General features: G+C 38.3%; 1 protein-coding gene across 4 annotated transcripts; it reads right to left on the bottom strand.

Moving 5' to 3' along the window:
* Positions 1–38: 38 nt before the first annotated feature.
* On the bottom strand, positions 39–15,567 carry si:ch73-95l15.5. Of its 4 annotated transcripts, none has more exons than XM_044360456.1 (11): positions 15,430–15,567; positions 12,150–12,377; positions 11,045–12,057; positions 10,641–10,787; positions 8,588–8,665; positions 7,549–7,665; positions 6,225–6,374; positions 5,877–6,044; positions 2,786–2,977; positions 1,783–1,974; positions 39–979 (listed from the first exon to the last, which is right to left on the bottom strand). In XM_044360456.1, exons 1-11 carry the CDS (start codon positions 15,458–15,460, stop codon positions 875–877), a joined length of 2,421 nt encoding a protein of 806 aa, XP_044216391.1. In that variant the 5' UTR covers positions 15,461–15,567; the 3' UTR covers positions 39–874. The 4 variants fall into 4 exon arrangements, with proteins under 4 accessions (XP_044216391.1, XP_044216392.1, XP_044216393.1 ...); XM_044360457.1 differs by lacking the exon at positions 15,430–15,567 and adding an exon at positions 14,161–14,384; XM_044360458.1 differs by lacking the exon at positions 15,430–15,567 and adding an exon at positions 14,300–14,377.
* Positions 15,568–18,508: the final 2,941 nt, after the last annotated feature.

Here is an 18,508-nt window from a genome sequence, read left to right on the forward strand (position 1 = left end):
ATGATGGTTAATGAAATAAGTGAGTCTGTAGACATTAGTAATTTGAATCAGAGTGTTTAATTCTCTTGAGCTAAAAGAAAGAAAATATGTCTCCAGCAATAACTCACAGACTGACAGCACAAGACATGTAAACAAGGAAGATCATTCAGAAAAATATATATTTATAAAAGCAGAAAAAACATGCAGTTAAAAATGCTGTTTTGGTCCTAGATATTCCCCTCCATGAGTGCCAAACTAGCACTGTAAACAAAAATGTGCAGCAAAGAAAGTAAAAAGACAAACACAATAAGACACCTGCCAAAAGCTTCTCAGAATAGAGAAATGCTAATACTAATTTAAAGCAATATTGTACCCGCTCCTGTCCTGAAGGACATAATAAATGTCACTCAGAATCACTGACAATCACATCATTCAGAAATGTTTGTATCCGCAACCATCCCACTGAAATGAAATCTAATCACTGCCTAAACATTAAACCCATTACATTCAAAAATCAACTAAATACAGTTAAATAAATGTGGTGATTTTTAAGTCAAGTATTGAACATCCAGCTTTAAGAAGAAAAGATATCTCTCTACCTGATATCTCTCCAAAATGAAAACAATCAGACTGCATCTGACTCTCTATGTTTGAAATGACCTATTCACTCCAGAGAGTTTAGTAGTAATTGTGGAAAATTAAACTTTCCTTCAGCCCTGTGCCAGGACAAATAAGGTCTGTGAATGCAAACCTCAAATATGTGGAGATAAATATAAATATACACCACGATAAATATGTCAAAGAGGCAAAAAGGTGGTGCAGAAAGTGCAAAGTATTCCTCTATCTCTGTGCAGTAAGTTTGCATCCTGTCATTTTATCACCCAGCTCTCATCTATCACAGTGTGCGTTTGATGGCGGTCACAGGTTCACGTTTCTTCTGTAGGTTCTGCTGCAGCTCTCTGAACAGATGGTCCCGCTCCTCGGCATCCAAGAGGATTTGCTGTTGAACAAATGAAGATCTAGGTCACCACCACAAGCATCAATGAAGTTCAGAGTATCATACAATCTCAAAGAGATATTTTACTAATCTATGTGTGGTTTAAGACAGCAGCATAACTCTCAATCAAAAATACTCATAACAACTTGAGTCGGTGTCACTGACTCGTATTGTGTAGTAAAGAACGAGAAAATTCAAATATCTGTTGCCATTTATTCAAATATTGAGAGATACTGTTAAAATTTTTACATATTGTTACATGGAGCTCTGCAGCGTCATAAGAGCCATGGTCCACTTGTAGTCTTAGACCAGCCACTAGAGGGCACAGTTTCCACTAACAGTTTCAGATGTGCAAGTTTAGGCCTGAGATATACTTAGTTGAGGGGAGCTGCAAAGTCTGCTGATAATTCTCTGCAGTTTAATCACCATGAGTGACACCTCTCGCATTACACATAATCATATTATGCATTATAGCCGTTTAGAAAGTAACAGAACCATCTCAAACCATAAAAAAACATAATTCAGTTTTAATGAAAATGTAAAAATCACCAAATTTGGAGATTCATGTAGGGATTAAAGCAAGAAAAGATTTGTGAGCCTGAAAAGTTGTCAAGGAGGAAATGTGGACAACATATTGAATTAAGTATTATATGAATTTAGACCTGCTCTATGCCTGAAATCAGGCATGGTGCCTGAGAACTTTAATTCCTGTTCACGGATTTCACTGGATAACGACAAAATAGCCTTTTTCTGTGACATGAAGTGTTTATTTGTTTCCTTAAAGTTAACCTGGCTCTGTGTACTACCTCTATGAGTTTGTCTCTCTTCTCCAGGCTCTCCCTCAGTTTCCTCTCCTCTCTCTCTCTGTCTTCTTGGTCGTTCTGCTGGGCTCGATCAGCCTCCTTCTTCTGCTTCTCTTTCTCCCGAAGCTCCTGTCGAGTGTCTCCGAGTTGATCCATCAGAGAGGAAACCGTCTGGCTGTGACTCTCCTGTTGATTCTGGTGACGGCAAAAGAAATGGTTAGAAAGGCAGAAGCTGCATGCTAAAATGTCCCTTACATGAGCTTTTAATGGTGTAAGCAGGTCTGATGATTTTTAATCTCACTTCAGGGCTCCAGGACTGTAACTAATGATTATTTTCATTATCAATTAATCTGTTGATTATTTTCTTGATAAATCAACTCATTGTTTGGTCTAAAAAATGTCAGAAAATGGTGAAAAATGTCAATCACTATTTCTAATAGCGCAAGATGACGTTCTTCAAATGTGTTGTTTTGTCACAACCAAAAGTCCACAAAGATATTTAGTTTACTATTGTAGAAGACTAAGAAACCAGAAAATATTCACATTTAAGAAGCTGGAATCAGAGAATTATTATTTTTTTCTTTAAAAAATTACTCAAAATTATTCAATCAATTATCAAAATAAAATCAATTAATTGACTAATCGTTGCAGCTCTACTAGCAAATACATGTTTCTGACTGTTATGCTAAAATCAATGCTGGCTGAAGTGAAGTTCCCATGTCAAATCTTCACTTCAACAGCTGTGTTGTACAGTAGGTACCGTTTGTTGGATGGTCACAAAAATAATAATAAAAACATAACTGAACATTGTTTTTCTTCTCAGACATTCAATACTGTCTGAGAATCAAGTGTAGATATGATTGCATCCCCTAAAATCTCTTGATTTGCATCAGACAAGTGTGTTTAAAATAAAAAATCATATTTAACTCAGAATATTCAAGCAGCTAATTTGTTTTTTTTCTGCAATGTGTAATAAAATGTGTCCTTTTTCATTTTGATACCTCACCTGAACCACAGTCTGGTACTCCTGCAGGGCTGCGGTGAGTTTGGTGACCTCTTGACACATGGTGGTGCTGTTTCCCTCTCTGTCCTTCAACAAGGCTGCCAGCTGGCTTTCCTTCTCCTTCAGCTGAGAGGCAAGAGCCGCCTCAACTCCGCCCCCCGTCAGTCCTTGGCCAATCACAGAGTCGGAGAGAGTCTGGAAGAAAAACGACAAGTTGTGAGCAAAGCTTTCCCCATGGTCACTGAAGTCAATATTTACTGGCAAACCTCATCTCCCAGAAGAAGCCGGGAGGGCTGAACGCTGCAGAACAGGCTCCTCATTCAATAACAGAGAGAATGAAATTTTGTTTTAAGGTGCAAGAGGTTAAATGAACACTTGTTCCACTTTGTATCCAAGTCATACTGCAGCATATTAGAAAGCTCTTTTTCTAAGCTGAAATATTTCTCTATGAGTCTGTGGATAAAACACCAAATAGGACTACAGCACAGTGAAGAGTATCAGACATCTACAGTAACACTCTGCTCTGCAATTTTTATAGCCAGGAAACTTTGACTTGTTTTCATTTGGGCTGACTGATGTTTTCATTTAATTGCTGATAGACAATTGTAGAACATGTGAATCTTTGAGTCCATGAAAAGTCCTAAAACCTTGACTCACTGAGTCTGACATCAAAATCTGCAGTTTGGAATTAAAAAAAAAAAAAGAATGAAAAGAAAATACAGCAAATCAAAAAGGCCTACAAATGTGCTTTACCAGGAAAATGCCTTTTCACTCTGTTAAGTGCTTAAGGGCGGATTTTTTCCTGCTTGTTTTTTCTCCTTTTATTGTCAGCCAACAGTAATTGCAGGAGAAATTGTATCATTATTATAATAAAAGCTTATTTTAACTTTAATATGCTGCTGTCGGAGCCAGTCTGTGTGTGGCATGTGGAGGAGAGATGGCAATAGTACTTGATGAATCATCTGAAAACCATCCAGCTACTTTTATAATTAGTGAAGATCAATCAAACCAAACTAGCATGACAACATTTGTACTATGAATTCTTGAAGCTGTGACGGATGACAGATAGTCTCTGACTTCACAACAAAAACAATATAAAGTTGCAAACAGAAATTTTTCCGGTGTTTTTTTTCCCCCCTAGGAAAAAAACTGCCTGCATGTTGCTTTTCTGTTCCCAGTTATTTATTTTATATAGTCTGACGCAGCGTCCTAGAAGCAAGCGAGCGTTGTGACTATCACATTGCATTGCGTAACATCGGACATTCTCTGTCCACACTGAATCCATTAAATATGCTCTTCTGTTACATCATGTAAACAAACCATGTACCTATCAGCTGTTCACTCAAGATCAGACTGGAAATGTAAGCAGAGTACTTGCTATCCTACATTTGTACTTTTTAAAACAGAAAAAAACACTTTTAATATTGTGATATTTAGATGTTTCATTACTGGAAATGACATACAATATAGCCAACAGCGACTTAACCAGAAACTTCCAGCTCCCCGGCGATCTCCCTCCAGCCAGAGGAGGGATAACAGAGATAACTCCTCCTTTCAACTAAATAAATCAGCCGTTCCTCGTCCGTGACGTACTTTCAACGTGAGCGACAGGAAGTAAATAGAAACAGGGTGCCACATTGTGCTGCGTCACTCGCAGCCGGTTAGAACATTCCAATAGAAAGCAAAGCAATCAAACTGATTTTGTCACTGACGCTCGGTCGTGTCACATTCAGTTAGGACACGGTGTGACAATGTTTCAACCACAAATCGCTGCTGCCCTCCCTCTGAAATACCAAACAGGACTACAGCACAGTGAAGAGTATCAGGAATCTACAGTAATACTTTGCTCTGCAATTTTTACAGCAAGTAAACTTTGACTGGCTTTCATGTGGGCTGACTGATGTTTTCATTATATTGCTGATAGACAATTTTAAGACAACGTGATGCAAGATATTGTTTGGACCTTGCCCTTAAAGGAGATGTATCATGTGCATTTTCAAGTATATATTCTGGTGCTCTACTGGAATATCTTTGCATGCAGTTTTAAGAAACTCCTTATTTATCTTATATTGGCCCTTTATGCAGCCCCTCAGTTCAGCCTCTGTCTCAAATAGGCCGTTTTAGCTCCTGTCTCTTTAAGGTATGTAAACAAACAGCAGTAGTAGGATTTCACTTCTTTTTACTCAAAATTGAAACTTCTCAAATACATCCGTACATGTTCGAGCCCTAATCCCATCCGAAATATGTGAGTGACAGCGTGAAGAACCTGTGGAACAACCTTAGCAACAAAGGCTACAGAACGGACAGTAGTTTGTGGGCATGCTCGAACCAATCTGATGTCATCACGAGGAGGAAGAAGAGGTTCAGAGCAGGTTGAAACCCTGGATTTGACTTGCAGGAAGCATTTTTACATACATTCACCTTATGTTTTGGAACTTTGACCATGTTTAACGTAGATATCCAACATCATGACAGTATAAAAATGACAGAAAATCACAAAAAGCATGATATGTCCATTTAAAGTCATTCTCAAAACTATCTGTTTTATTAGATGGTCGATGTTTTCCTTTGTTTTAGCCAATTAAGGATGATCATTTTGTACGTTGTGATCACAATGTGAACTTGCTACAGCTCTAATGTACTATTAAAAGTTGAATCTGTATTAGAGACGCAGCTAAAGTATATAAATTCAGCACAAAAGTTTACTACTATCTCTCGCATTTATGATCATTTATCAGGGATGATACGACCTCGCAAAAATAGAGCAGCTATTAGAGACAATTTACAGACGCACAATTTTTTTGTTTGACGGGTCTATAGTTCTGTCATGTTAAAAATGCTGCTCAAATTCACACTATTTCACACCCTCAGTCAAAAATAATACTGGTATGACAAAATATATATTTATATCAATTTTCAAGACTATCAGTAATAGCCATGAAAATATGTCTGAAACAGTTAACCACCTTATGAAAAACATAATAGCTAGCTATCCAAGCTGTACAATGGATTTCCAGGTTTTTACTCCTCTTCCTTCCGGGTAATTTTGCCATAGTTTTTGCAGGTGAGTGTATGTTTGAATATATTTATATACCTGTACATCTTTCTGACAGCTCTCCAGCTTCTCTTTGAGGCAGCGGATCAGAGTCTCCTTCTCCTGCAGGACAGCAGCGAGGGCCCGGTCACGCTGTCTCCACACCTCCCTCTCATTCTGCACCTCCTCCAGCAGTCGCTCTTTCTCCCGCAGAGTCACTTGCAGATCCTGGAGTGAGGACAAAAATGCATATCAACCTAGATAAAACCTCTGGTAGAATGAACTGTGCATGGGATAAAGTACACATGTACAGAGTGCTTGAATGTATTAAGCGTGTGTGTGTATGTTTTTGAAATACAACGCGTGAAATTCCACTCGTCTTTCTAATGTGTGTGTGTGTGCTCTTACATTGATAATATCCCGGTTGCACTGCAGCACAGTGTTGAGTGTGTCGAGGTCTCGCTCTCTGTCTCTTCCAGCCTTCCTCAGTGCCTCAATCTCATTCTCTGTGTCCTTTTCTTTGGCAGTTATTTCAGACATCAAACTCTCCAAAGCAGTCTAAAGATCACAAAAAAAAATTAAATCTACGGATGTGGCTCTGTGCAAAGATTTGTCTAAAATTACTAGAGTGCCAATATAATAAGCAGGAAAACATAAAGATAGTCAAAACTGTACCGATACAAGACCGAAAACTGAAAATTGACCATTAAAACATTCAGTCAAATTTGAATAAACTTACAGCTAAGAACATAAACAGTTTTACAAGACAGGATGTCAAGTTTTTGGTGCTCAGTATGTCAGAAGCACATTTCATGTCTAAGCTAGTGAATTGTACTTTAACAAATCATACTTTAACAAGCAAAACAGAGCCAGCTGCTCTATCCAGACCACAAGGGGAAATCAGTAATTTGTTTTTCTCCAGATTTCTTTTCTTTTCTTCAGATTGATAGACTGAGTACTTTAATAGTCCCAAAGATAAACTGCAGTGTGACAGCAGCCACTTCACATAATTACGTAAACAATATTTGTGATTTGACTCAGTCATCCAGACAGTAAAACACATAATTGGTGGACAGTGAGAATCCATGAACATGATTATTAATATCTGTCTTATTTAGTTATTGTCTGTTAGTTATATTATCCTTGTAGTCCACATGTCAAAGCTACAAGTCGATGAATACATGAATCACAAAAACGGTAATCTTGAATGTAATTTCATGCCAGAAACAACAGAGTTAACTTCTTGAAACAGAGTGTAATTTCAGCTCTTCTTTAATTTTTTTTTTTTTTTTTTCTTTTACACAGAGCCACAGAAAATCACTGACAGACTACCGCTGGACTGGTTTTACTTCCTGCAGGCCTGAGGTAAAACTTACCCATCACAAGACCTGCACTGGTATGTAGATGACTATCAGCAAAAGTCTGTTTATCTGCCAACCATTGTTGTGCTACAGTGTAGTGCTGCAACAAATCATTATCGATTAATCTGCAGATTATTTTATCTATCAATCAATTTGTTTTGTATAATAAAAAAAGCCTGTTATAAATTCTTAAAGCCCATGGTGATGCAAATGCCTTGTTTTGTCTAATCAACAGTCAAAGCACCAAAAGATATTTAAGTTTAATATCATAACACATAAAAACTTCAGTGTGTGGGCAATATGTGTCATTATAAAGGAGACAAGTATTTAATGTTAATGAGGAGGATCAAAAGGGACATGTCAGCTCTAACCTTGTTATCAGAGAGAATTTCTTTCAGATTCTCGCCCAGATTCTCAGTCAGCTTGTCGGCCAGCTCAGACCCTGCTCCCTCCTCTACGCATAGTCTTCTGATCAGACCCACGCACTCCTGGAAGACAGAAAATATCAGTCTGCTTAGTGAAAAACGGAGAACACACGTGACCTTTTAACTGAAGCGTATAAAGCCATGATGTGTCATAATAAACCAGGCCAAGTGTTCATATGGAGCCCAGAGCCACGTTGATATGAATGCAAATTAGAACCACAGCAAACATCAGGCTGTGTCATCTCATCATTTATCTACAGCTCCAACAAGCAGTCACATGTATTACTTATCTACTCACCCTGAAACTCAAATCTGTTAAAACCTGCTCAAATCCGTTTAAAACCACAAGACTGATTGCACGAGGCGAGAATAAGGGCACACTGAAAATGTTATTTGTACATTTGTTCTGACAATAGGGCCTTCCTAATAGGGTTGAGGCTTACATTTGCTTTCTAACTTAATGTTCACGTCATATAAACAGCTTATTTTTAAAGTAAATACATTGAATTTTAGTATGCTAAAACACCTTGAATGATAAGATGCATTCATGTGTCTGTAAAGAGGTTATTATTTATTAAATAACATATTTCAACACAGGTAAAAGTGCAATAAAGACTTTTTATATATCATCACTTATTGATGATCTTATCCTTTGGTCAGTCCTATTTGCTTTGTCAATTTCATGTTCATCAAGAGTGACTTAAAATGAGTGCAACAATCCAGTAAAATCCCATAACAAGCAACTGAAATCAAGGGCAGTCACGATCAAAGCGTCAGAAAACATACGTCAGTGTCACTGGTACAATCGTGTATGTGGTTAACAGACAAAGGGAAAGTATTTTTGGCGCTGTCGCTTTAAGGGCGTACAGCGACTTCAAAGACAAACAACATTCCAGTGAGCTTCGAGCCCGAGCCTGAGCAGTAGGAGAAGATCCCACTGCTGCGTGCATGACCGAGTCCTGTCTGCACTCATCACCTCACCCACCTGGATCAGACGCTCCCGGCTGTGCAGGGAGTGACCGAGGCTCTGCAGCAGGGAAATGCCACCCTCCTCTGGGGCAAGCTGCAGGGGAGAGGAAAACAAGTGACATTAGTTTCTTTTACAAGTCAGAGCAGGAGGTCAAACTGTGGTGTTTATGATCAGAGTTTCACTTCTGACAAAACAATACTTTCTTTGATACCTTAGTTTGGGGGGATATAAACATATTTTAACCCTTTTCTTTCATTTAACAAAAGCATGCCAAACTGTTCAATGCATTGGTTTTGAAATAAAAAAACTTTGCCTGAATATAATATAGTCTAAATTTGGATATATTTCATGATTTACATCTAGGTAGTACTCAAAAAGCATTGAGGTTTAATACCCAACTCTATTCCTGACAGTTTGTTTTTATGTGGAATTAACTACATGGATTCCTTTAGTGCTGAAACAATCAGTCAGTTAATAAATTAGTTGATTACAAAAAAAATAAATAAAACTATTTTAAGTCACTTGTCAAGCAAAAATATCAAACATAAATTTGTGCATTTACTGCTTTTCTTATTTTATAGAAGTGTAAAGCAAATCTTTGGATATTGGACTGTTGATCAGGAAAATCAGTCAATTTGGTCACATTAAGAGTCATGCTGAATTAACTATTAGCAGTTCCTGTTTGCAGTGTACCCCTGTATGTACAGACAATTAGCACCATATTACTTTGATACTGAAGAAAACTTAAAAACGTTATAATTATCAGGAAACTTCTGGAGTTGCAGAAGTCTTTTGATTTCTAAGCAGGTTTATGGATATTTATTTTCGCGATGCTCATCAGAGATTATATCTTCTAAAAGTTTGAGTGAGAAAGAAAATCATTGTTTGTTGCAGCCATACTATCCTCTTCGCGATTTTGTCTCCAGTTACTCCATGTGTTTAAACCTCCTGCTCCTTCCACACATTTCACATCGATTCTTACTAATATTAAACTATATTCGTCATGAGAATACAGCGTCTTTGATTCTGACAAAGATCAGGTCATGTGGACTGCAGGCTCTACAAAGCAGCTGAGAGGTCTGTTAATGATATCCTCTATCATAAGACTACTGAGCCCAGGGCAAACTCCACTGGTTGGGGAAGATTCCAGAGAGGCTGTGTGTGTGTGTGTGTGTGTGTGTGTGTGTGTGTGTGTGTGTGTGTGTGTGTGTGTGTGTGTGTGCGTGTGTGTGTGTGTGTGTGTGCATGCGTGCGTGCGTGTTTGTCGTTATCTGCACCTGTAAATGAGGAAACGCAGACACACCCTTCCATAACCACAAAACACAGTACACCCACCCTCTATTCCTTTCACAATGCTATATTTGTGCTCAGTCAACACAACGTTCACAGGTCAGTGTATGGAGCGGTTTAGACATGTGACAGATGTTGTACTGAGTTACACATCTGTTTTTCTTGACTGAACAAAATGTAACAACTGTCTCTAATTATATTTATTTTTAGATTATAATTGAGTTTATAATTTAGGATTTTTGTATTTTCTTTTTAAACTTTATTATTTAATTTATAAATTAATTATTTATCATTTTATACGTTGATGAATGTTGAGTGTTTACATTATTATCATCTTTATATATTAATTTCTCCGCTGACCACAATCTTTTTAACATATAATAGTCTTGAATGAAAATGAGAAAAACTCCTGCACACCGTCTCACTTAATGCTGGAGTATTTACAACGTCAACACTATTTTGATAATCAAATATTCATTTTAGTCTTTTTTTTTTTAAAAAAAGGAAAAATATATGCTGGTTGTAGCTTCTCATATGTGAGGATTTTAAGCTTTTGTGTGTCATACTTGATGATAAACGAAATATTTTTGGATTTTGGACTGTTCAGTCAAAGCAAGACATTTAAAGACATCACCTTGGGTTTTAAGAAATTGATAACTGAAAATAATCATTTTCATTTTAAGTTGTGCTTTCCTCCGATGGACCATTCAGGTGTCCGGAGACTTTTTTTTTTTAAACATATAATGGGGTGTGTGAGAGAAAAAAACTGAACGCTTACAGAGGTCCACTCCTCTGATCCGTTGACTTCAGTTGGTTTGCTCTTCCCATGTTTCAGCTCAGCCTCCAGGGTCCTGACGCGGGCCACAGCTTGGTCCAGCTGACCTTGCAGGTGCTTAACAGCGTGGTGAACCCTGCCTGTAGTGCTCTGAAATGACAAATGATTGAATACTGAATGTGGGTTGTGGTATTTCTTGGTAAAAATATTAGTGAAAAGTGTAATTCTAATCTTGTTGGACTACTGGACTGGCCCCAGTTGCTCCCTGATTACCTATTGCAGTGCACTGTGTCAATATTTACAGTAACTAGCTCACACAGCATTTGGTCAGAGTTCTTCTACTCCTATACACACAAAGTACATTTCAATTATCTTTAGCATGCTCAGACACAAATAAAAACACTCACCTCTCGATGAAGAGGCATGAACTCGTCCCTCAGCTCTGTTAGAACGTCCCCGTCCTCTTCATCAGTTTCATCCCCTCCGTTCTCCCCATTACCAAAGTTCAGCACCCGGTTAACATCTGGTAACGCCGTCTCTCCAGTTTCTCCTGAATACCTTCCGTCCTTCCTGCCCAGAACTGGGATCCTGCTCCCTGATGGCGAACTGACCGGCTTTCCTTCAATGCATCTCAGCTCCTTGAGCACAAAGTTGACTGCCTGATCACCTGGTGAATCAAAGGGGTCATTGGCATCAAGAGAGTCCAGGGACTGAACGGACTCTGTGCGGGAAGACGGCCGTAAGGAGAGGCTGGACCCCGCCAGTGAAGCAGGACTGGAGCAGATGGAGGGCACCCTCTGCCAGTGGAGTGGCATGCTCTGGGATTTGTCCCGCGACAATGCTAACGGAGAGAAAGGTTGGAAAGGCAAGCGGCGGGGAACGCCACAAACTGACTCATAATCCGAGTCTGACACTCGCAAGGAATCACAGCCTTCACATCCTTTACCCTTTCTACATCTTTTACCCGTTCTTATAAAATACGGACATGTGTCCCATTTCTCGGACCAGCACTCGTACTCTGAAAGAGCCATATTCTCTTTGAGCATCTCCCTGTAGCCCTCCTTCTCTGCCTCGCCATCCTCCTCGCTGGTGCTGCCCCTGCTCTGGAAGTCCTGTGGGTGTCTCTGGTGGTAATTTTGGCGAACCCACTGTCTGATCTTGTCCCTCTCCTGTGTCAGCTTCTGAAGCCTCTCGGACGAAAGCACCCTCACCCTGGCTATCACTGAGTCAAACTTAAACACCCGCTCGAGGACGCACATGCATTTGCCACACACAAACTCCCCCTGCCCGTTGCCCCGTGATACAGACTGCCCCAGTATGTGGGTCAACACAGAGAGCAGATCCATTCCTTTGGAGGGGGAGCTCAGGGATAGCTGGGACTTTGAGAGAGAGACAGAGGATCCCAGGGAAAAAGTGCTGCCTGTGAAGAGTGTAACAAAAAAAAAGGTTTATGAAAGATATTTGGGGATATACTTCAGACAAACTTTTGATTTTCTTTTGCTCCAGACTCACCCCAGGGGCTGCTCTGCGAGGACCTGGACAGGCTTCCTCCTCTCAAGGATTCTGTCGGGGTCTGAGGATGACCAGTCTTCTTATTTTGGCCTCCGAACAGCCACCGCCTTTGGTTTCCCTGGAGAGCGCCTCCACATATTCGGCACAAGTCATTTTTACCTCTGGAGGACATCGTGGACAGAGGGCTGACACAATCCCCCTTGATGTCCAGTAGATGTTGGGAATTCTCTGTCAATTAAAACAGAAAAAAAAGCAGAGATGCTTTTACAGCAGTTTGTTCCCAGCCTGGAGATCAGGAACCCACAGGGGACCGCAATGATGATTAACAGAATAAAGAACAAGAAAAAGCTAAATTCTGGTTCTCAGAATTAGGTATATTTCCAGAATATGCCTAATTCTGTATTAGGTATATATCAACAGCTGCAACGATTAGTCAATTAAACAATTAGTTGATCGACAGAAAATATAACTATTTTGATGATTGATTAATAAGTCAGTTTTTTTTAAAGAAAACGTCCAAATCCTCTGAGTCCAGCTTCTGAAATGTGAATATTTTTTGGTTTATTAAGTCTTGTAGTCTATCTTTGGATTATGGACAACAGATTGGGACAAAAGAAGACATCTAAGGACACAGACTTGGGCTTTGGGAAACAGCAATAGATATTTTTCACCATTTTTGGGCATTTTATAGACCAAACATCTTATTGAGAAAATTATCGACAAATTAATCTATGATAATGAAAATAACCGTTAGTTGCAGCCCTTCTTTTATCTAATAAATTGATTTTTCTTGTGAAACACTGAATAGTTTTACCTCTTTAAGCCTCTAAAATGCTCACAAATGAACTGATCTGTGATAATCGATCACATTTAAGGAGCTGGAATTAGAATGGAATTTTTTCTTCAAAATTGACTCAAAACGATTAATTGATTATCAAATTAGTTTGCAATTAATTTAATAGTTGGCAACTAATCGATTAATCAACTAATCGTTGCAGCTCTACTCCCAAATTGAAATGATCACAACTCACAGACCAAAGGGTTCACAATCACATGTTGGTTTTGTCCTCTGGGTTCACGAGCAAAAACAGGTTGTGAAACACTGATTTACAGCCCACTTTATTGTCACTAAAAGACAGAAACTTGAGGAAGGAGTTTTGAATTCATTTCAAACTGGCATGTAGCGTAACAGCTGGCTCAGATTGATGTTAAAAAATTGCTCAAAAGTTGAGAGCTGGATGCTGAAAAACAACAAGTTTTCTTCACATTGAATGAGGCTGTGGGCAGTTTGATTTGTCTAATCTCACCAGTTTAGTGCCTTCCTGGTGCTTTAAACTTCTGATTTTTATTTATTTTACATATCTCTTTCCTGCATATGAATGTTTTGGTCGACCGGTTTATTGCAGCATACAGCTGGTGGGTGTTTACAGTAGCTTCCCACAGGGCGGGACACGTCGACCTTGAGCCACGCTGACAGTGAGTTCAGTCAGTCTGTCCATGAATGAAACTTTCTCTTCAGCATTCAGTCTCTCCGTGAACGTTTTGCCCCTTCACAGGATGTCCAAGATTTTTTTTAAAGCCAATTAAGACGCCCTAACCCTCCACAAAACCCCTCGAAACAAACCATTTGCAATGACGTGACAATAAAATCTCATAACCTCTGAATTAAAAACATAACGCGATAATTATCCACGACATTTGGCTGTTTGTTATACAGTTTAAAACCGTGTAATCCTTTCCGACTTTTGACTTACATACACCATGTAACATTTTTCCAAAGGGAAACTCTTCACCATCCAGTGGAAAACAGTTGAACTATCCTCTATCTGATTCTATTTTAAGCAAGTGAGGTGCAGCGATTCAATATGAAACTAACGTCAGCCTGTGAAAGACGAGCTTCAGTGTTATATCACTGTGCGCATTCACCAGCCTCGGTTTAGCTCAGTCTGCTTCCCACTAGGCTTCACAAACACATGCACAATTAGCTTTCATATAATTGTAAAAGCCTCACGTTTGAGTCCTCCCGGCTTCACGCGCAGAACGTGATAAAGTCCCGTCGTCACGCGAGCGAGAAAGAAACCTTCATTGTCGTCTCATGAATGAAGCGAAGTCACAAAAATGCAACTATAAAGTCTGTAAAAGTTTCCTACAGAGAAATCTCCACCGGGAAATGGACCGGAGTCGCGTTGCACCACAGCGGAGTAGAGGAAGAGAGGTGGGTGTCACCTTGCTGACGTCACCGGTCATACCTGTTTAGAGCCGTGCGAACAGACACGGAGGAAGTCTGGCTGACAGGAATAATAATAAACTTTATTTATACAGCACTTTTCATAACAGAGTTACGGTGCTTTACAAGGTTAAAACATTGAAGTACTGCTGTTAGGCAGTAAAATCAGATAATTAAAATAAAACAAAATAAAATATCCCTAGTAAAAGATTTTAGAAAAAACTTGGAAGATTTAAAGATTTAAACATGCACACTCCATGTCACACGTGTAATATTTCTTTGCACTTTATATTAAAATGCATTTTGCAATATTTCTCACTACAGTCAAATAACCAGAGACAAGTTGATACGATACTTAACTGTCCCAGTGAGAAATTTGCCTTGGACATCACAGTGTGATTCTAGGATCAGACCTTCAAGGGGGATTCAGCCCCTAATAAGAATGTGACATGCATACAGTGCCTTGAAAAAGTGTTTCACTTTATTTCACTAGATAACAATTAATACATTAATATTTTTCTATATATGATATTTTAATTTACAACAATAATACTTTTAAAGTCCATATAAAGCAATGATAAATGTGTTCTGAGTTAGTCACACCACAGAAAAATGTGTAATTAACCACCCAGCAAAATCTGAATGATTAAAAAAGTCACCAAGTATATAAAATTAGGTTTTAAAATCGTGGAAAAATAAGCAGTATTCTCTGCTCTGAAATGCTGGAGGCATATCCACTGAAGCCACTGAAAGCACAGACCAACTGAACAGCCTGTGAGTTAACAACGCTCAAACCAAACTCCTGTGTAAAAATACACAATTCAAAATAGGCCTTGTCTGTAGGTGTAAGGCAAGCAACATGGAAGATATTTTAAAAATAAAGTAACATTAGGGGCCACTGTTTAATTCAGCACATATTTTGTAAGTAAATGTGGACTTACTTCAGTAAAAATGTAACTTAAATGACTAGTTAACAAGATAACCACCACCAATCATCACTACGTTATTGTCGTTTTTTTTTCAATGGAGTTCGGTGCACTTAACCATACTCACTCCTCTGCTGAAACATCAATGGTGGCTTCATTGTGGCAATCACCCTTGGAACAAAAGCCTCTCACACCATGCTTTTTGGTGAAGTGCTGCGCAGTGAATGCTCTTCCTCTGGCTGGGGACCTTTCAGCTGCACAGCTGGTGCCGATGCCGAAGCCGAGGGCGGCGTCTGGTGTTGGCTGCAAGTCACCCCTCTACGTCATGGATCCACCATTTCTGGCCCACCCAAAAAATCCTGAACACAGAAATGGTAAAAAAAAAAAACACTTCTACGCTCGAACTCCACATTTCAGTACTACATAGTTGACAGTCTTTCCACATGTTTTCAGCAATTATTTTCTAACATGTAGGCTATAATGTGTTTAAAAAGAAATCTCTCATTTTCCTTTACACAGACTTTAATGAATTACTAGCAGCCTAAGTAATATGAGTTTTACACTACAAAATATTTTTTAAGAAAATAAAAAATGGAATAAGCTATGTTGTCTGCAAAAGTATTCAACCCCATTGCCTCTCGCAAACCTCAATTCAATTAGGTACACGATGTTACTTTAGACGTAAGGCTGGGTAATACGGACAAAATCAAATATCACGATCATTTTTGACCAAATACCTTGATATCGATATTGCAGCAATACTATAAGGATGGTTACTGGTGCTTTCATGAAATATTCACACAAAATAATTTTTGATAAATAATTACCAGTAGTGTGGATATAATGACTAAGTGGATAAAGGCAAATGATAGAACAGCTAGAACAGTCTTATAAGTTCAGAAAATTACATCACTTTACTGTAATGCAGCACTTAAAATCAGGAAAACACAACATTTATGCCATATCACAATATCCAAAATCTAAGATGACATCTAGTTTCATATCACAATATCGATATAATTGATCGATATATTGCCCAGCCCTATTTAGAAGCAACCTAATTAGTTGGGTGTTCTATTGTAGTGTATAATAATAATGGTTCAGAATGAACAATCACAGATTTCAATATACTATACCTGTTTTAGAAAGGACCCTCAGTCAGTTAATGAAATCTGAGGCAAAGACCCGATCATAATGACCAGAACTTTCCAAAGTAAAAAATCAAGTTATAGCAAAGCAGACATAAGGAGAAAGGTACCAGACGTTGTTTCAATCTCTGAACCACATGGGGACAGTCCACCATACCATCAATGAAAGAATCATCATACAATACAAATATTGTCAAATGATGCCGTCCCTCCAACATGTGCACCTGGGCAAGAAGCTAACTGGAAGGAGATAACTACCTGAAACCAAAAATAACTATGAAAAAGTTCAGTGAATGCAATAAGAGAGTGCATGAGACACATTTTCTGTTCCAATGCTTCAATTTGCTGTGCATAAACTTACTGTAAATATACCATAAGGCCCAATTCTATCAGAATAAGAAACACTGGGACTAACGTTACTTTAAAATAATAAAGTGCATCAGTTAGCTCGTTAGCTGGCAAGTACACAAGCAGACTAGCTCAGTGAATAACCAGTGTGTAAGATTTAGGGGGATCTATTGGCAGAAATGGAATATAGTATTCATATGTTTTCATTATTATATAATCACCTGAAAATAAGAACCGTTATGTTTTTGTTACCTTTAATGAGCTCTTTATATCTGCATTGAGAGCGGGTCCTCTTCTACAGAACCCACCATGTCCCAGAACAGACAAACTCAACACTGGCTCTAAAAAGAGCCTCTTGCGTTTTTCTCATGTTTCCCAGCCACCGTAGGTTCTCCTAATCTAACGTTAAAGGGCTAAACATGGTTTCAGAAAATAACAGTAATTAATAGTAATTATTATTATCATTTACTCTTAGGGATGCTGACATGAAATTTAGATGTTCTTGAGCAGCTCTAAAAAGAGTCTAAAATCGCCAGATTTAAGTACTACTATTAGGTGGTAAAATCAGAATATTAAAACAAAAGAAATAAAGTGGAATAAAATACCCCCAGTAAAACATTTTAGAAAAAACTTGAACTTGGAAGATTTTTTTTTTTTTTAAACATGCACACTCCATATCCCACATCACTGCACAATGTAATATTTCTTAGCACTTCAATTATTAAATGGATTTTCATTTTAATTTTCAATTCTTCTCACTAAAGTCAAATCAGCAGAAGATAAGAGAGATAAGATAGACTTAATTGTCCCAGTGAGAAATTTGCCTTGGACATCACAGTGTCTACAGTATAAAATCACAGCAAAACAACAATAAACAACAACAAATTCATTCATCCATCAATTGCATATGCCCATCTACATTAGAAAAAGTGATATATCATGGTGATCAACAAGAAGGACAGCTACAGCATACACATATTTCAGCCTAGGTGATGTTAAGGGCTTAAATGGATAGGGAGACAAAAGAGTGTTTATGTTGTGCCTGCTTAGGGGAACCCTGTACTCTCCGCCTGATACTCAGGGTGGAGGACATAAAGCACAAAACTTAAATAGTAAGTGAGTTCATAATAACACAGTATGATAGCAAACTGAAATGAAAAGCATATTCTTAACCATACTGACTGCACTACTAACAAAACAAAAAAATATTTTCACTCAAAACACCATAATTTTGGAACAAACAGTGGTGAAGATCTTTTAATGAAAAATAAAGAAGCCACAATGAAAAAATACTCCATTACAAGTAAAAGTATTCAAAATCTTGCTTAAGTAAAAGCACATTAGTATTAGCAGCAAAATGTACTTAAAGTATCAAAAATAAATGTATTCATAACGCCAAATGTCCTCATTTAGAGTGTTATATTTATCATATATACAGTACTGTGCAAAAGTTTTAGGCATTTTAGATGTTTAGATTCTTATCCATTATGTAATATCATCAGGGAGGCATCTGATCGGTCACAAATTTATTCTGTAGCATAACAACACCAAACATACAGCCAGAGTCATAAAGAACTAGCTTCAGTGACAAGAGGTAAAGTAGTCTTGCAACAGATGGTATGGCTCCCACAGAGTGCTGATCTCAACATCATCAAGCTGGTCTGGGATTATATGAAGAGACAGCAGCAACTGAGACGCCTCAATCCACAG

The sequence above is a fragment of the Thunnus albacares genome, chromosome 8 (assembly GCF_914725855.1).
Source record: "Thunnus albacares chromosome 8, fThuAlb1.1, whole genome shotgun sequence".
In the NCBI taxonomy this organism is placed as follows: domain Eukaryota; kingdom Metazoa; phylum Chordata; class Actinopteri; order Scombriformes; family Scombridae; genus Thunnus; species Thunnus albacares.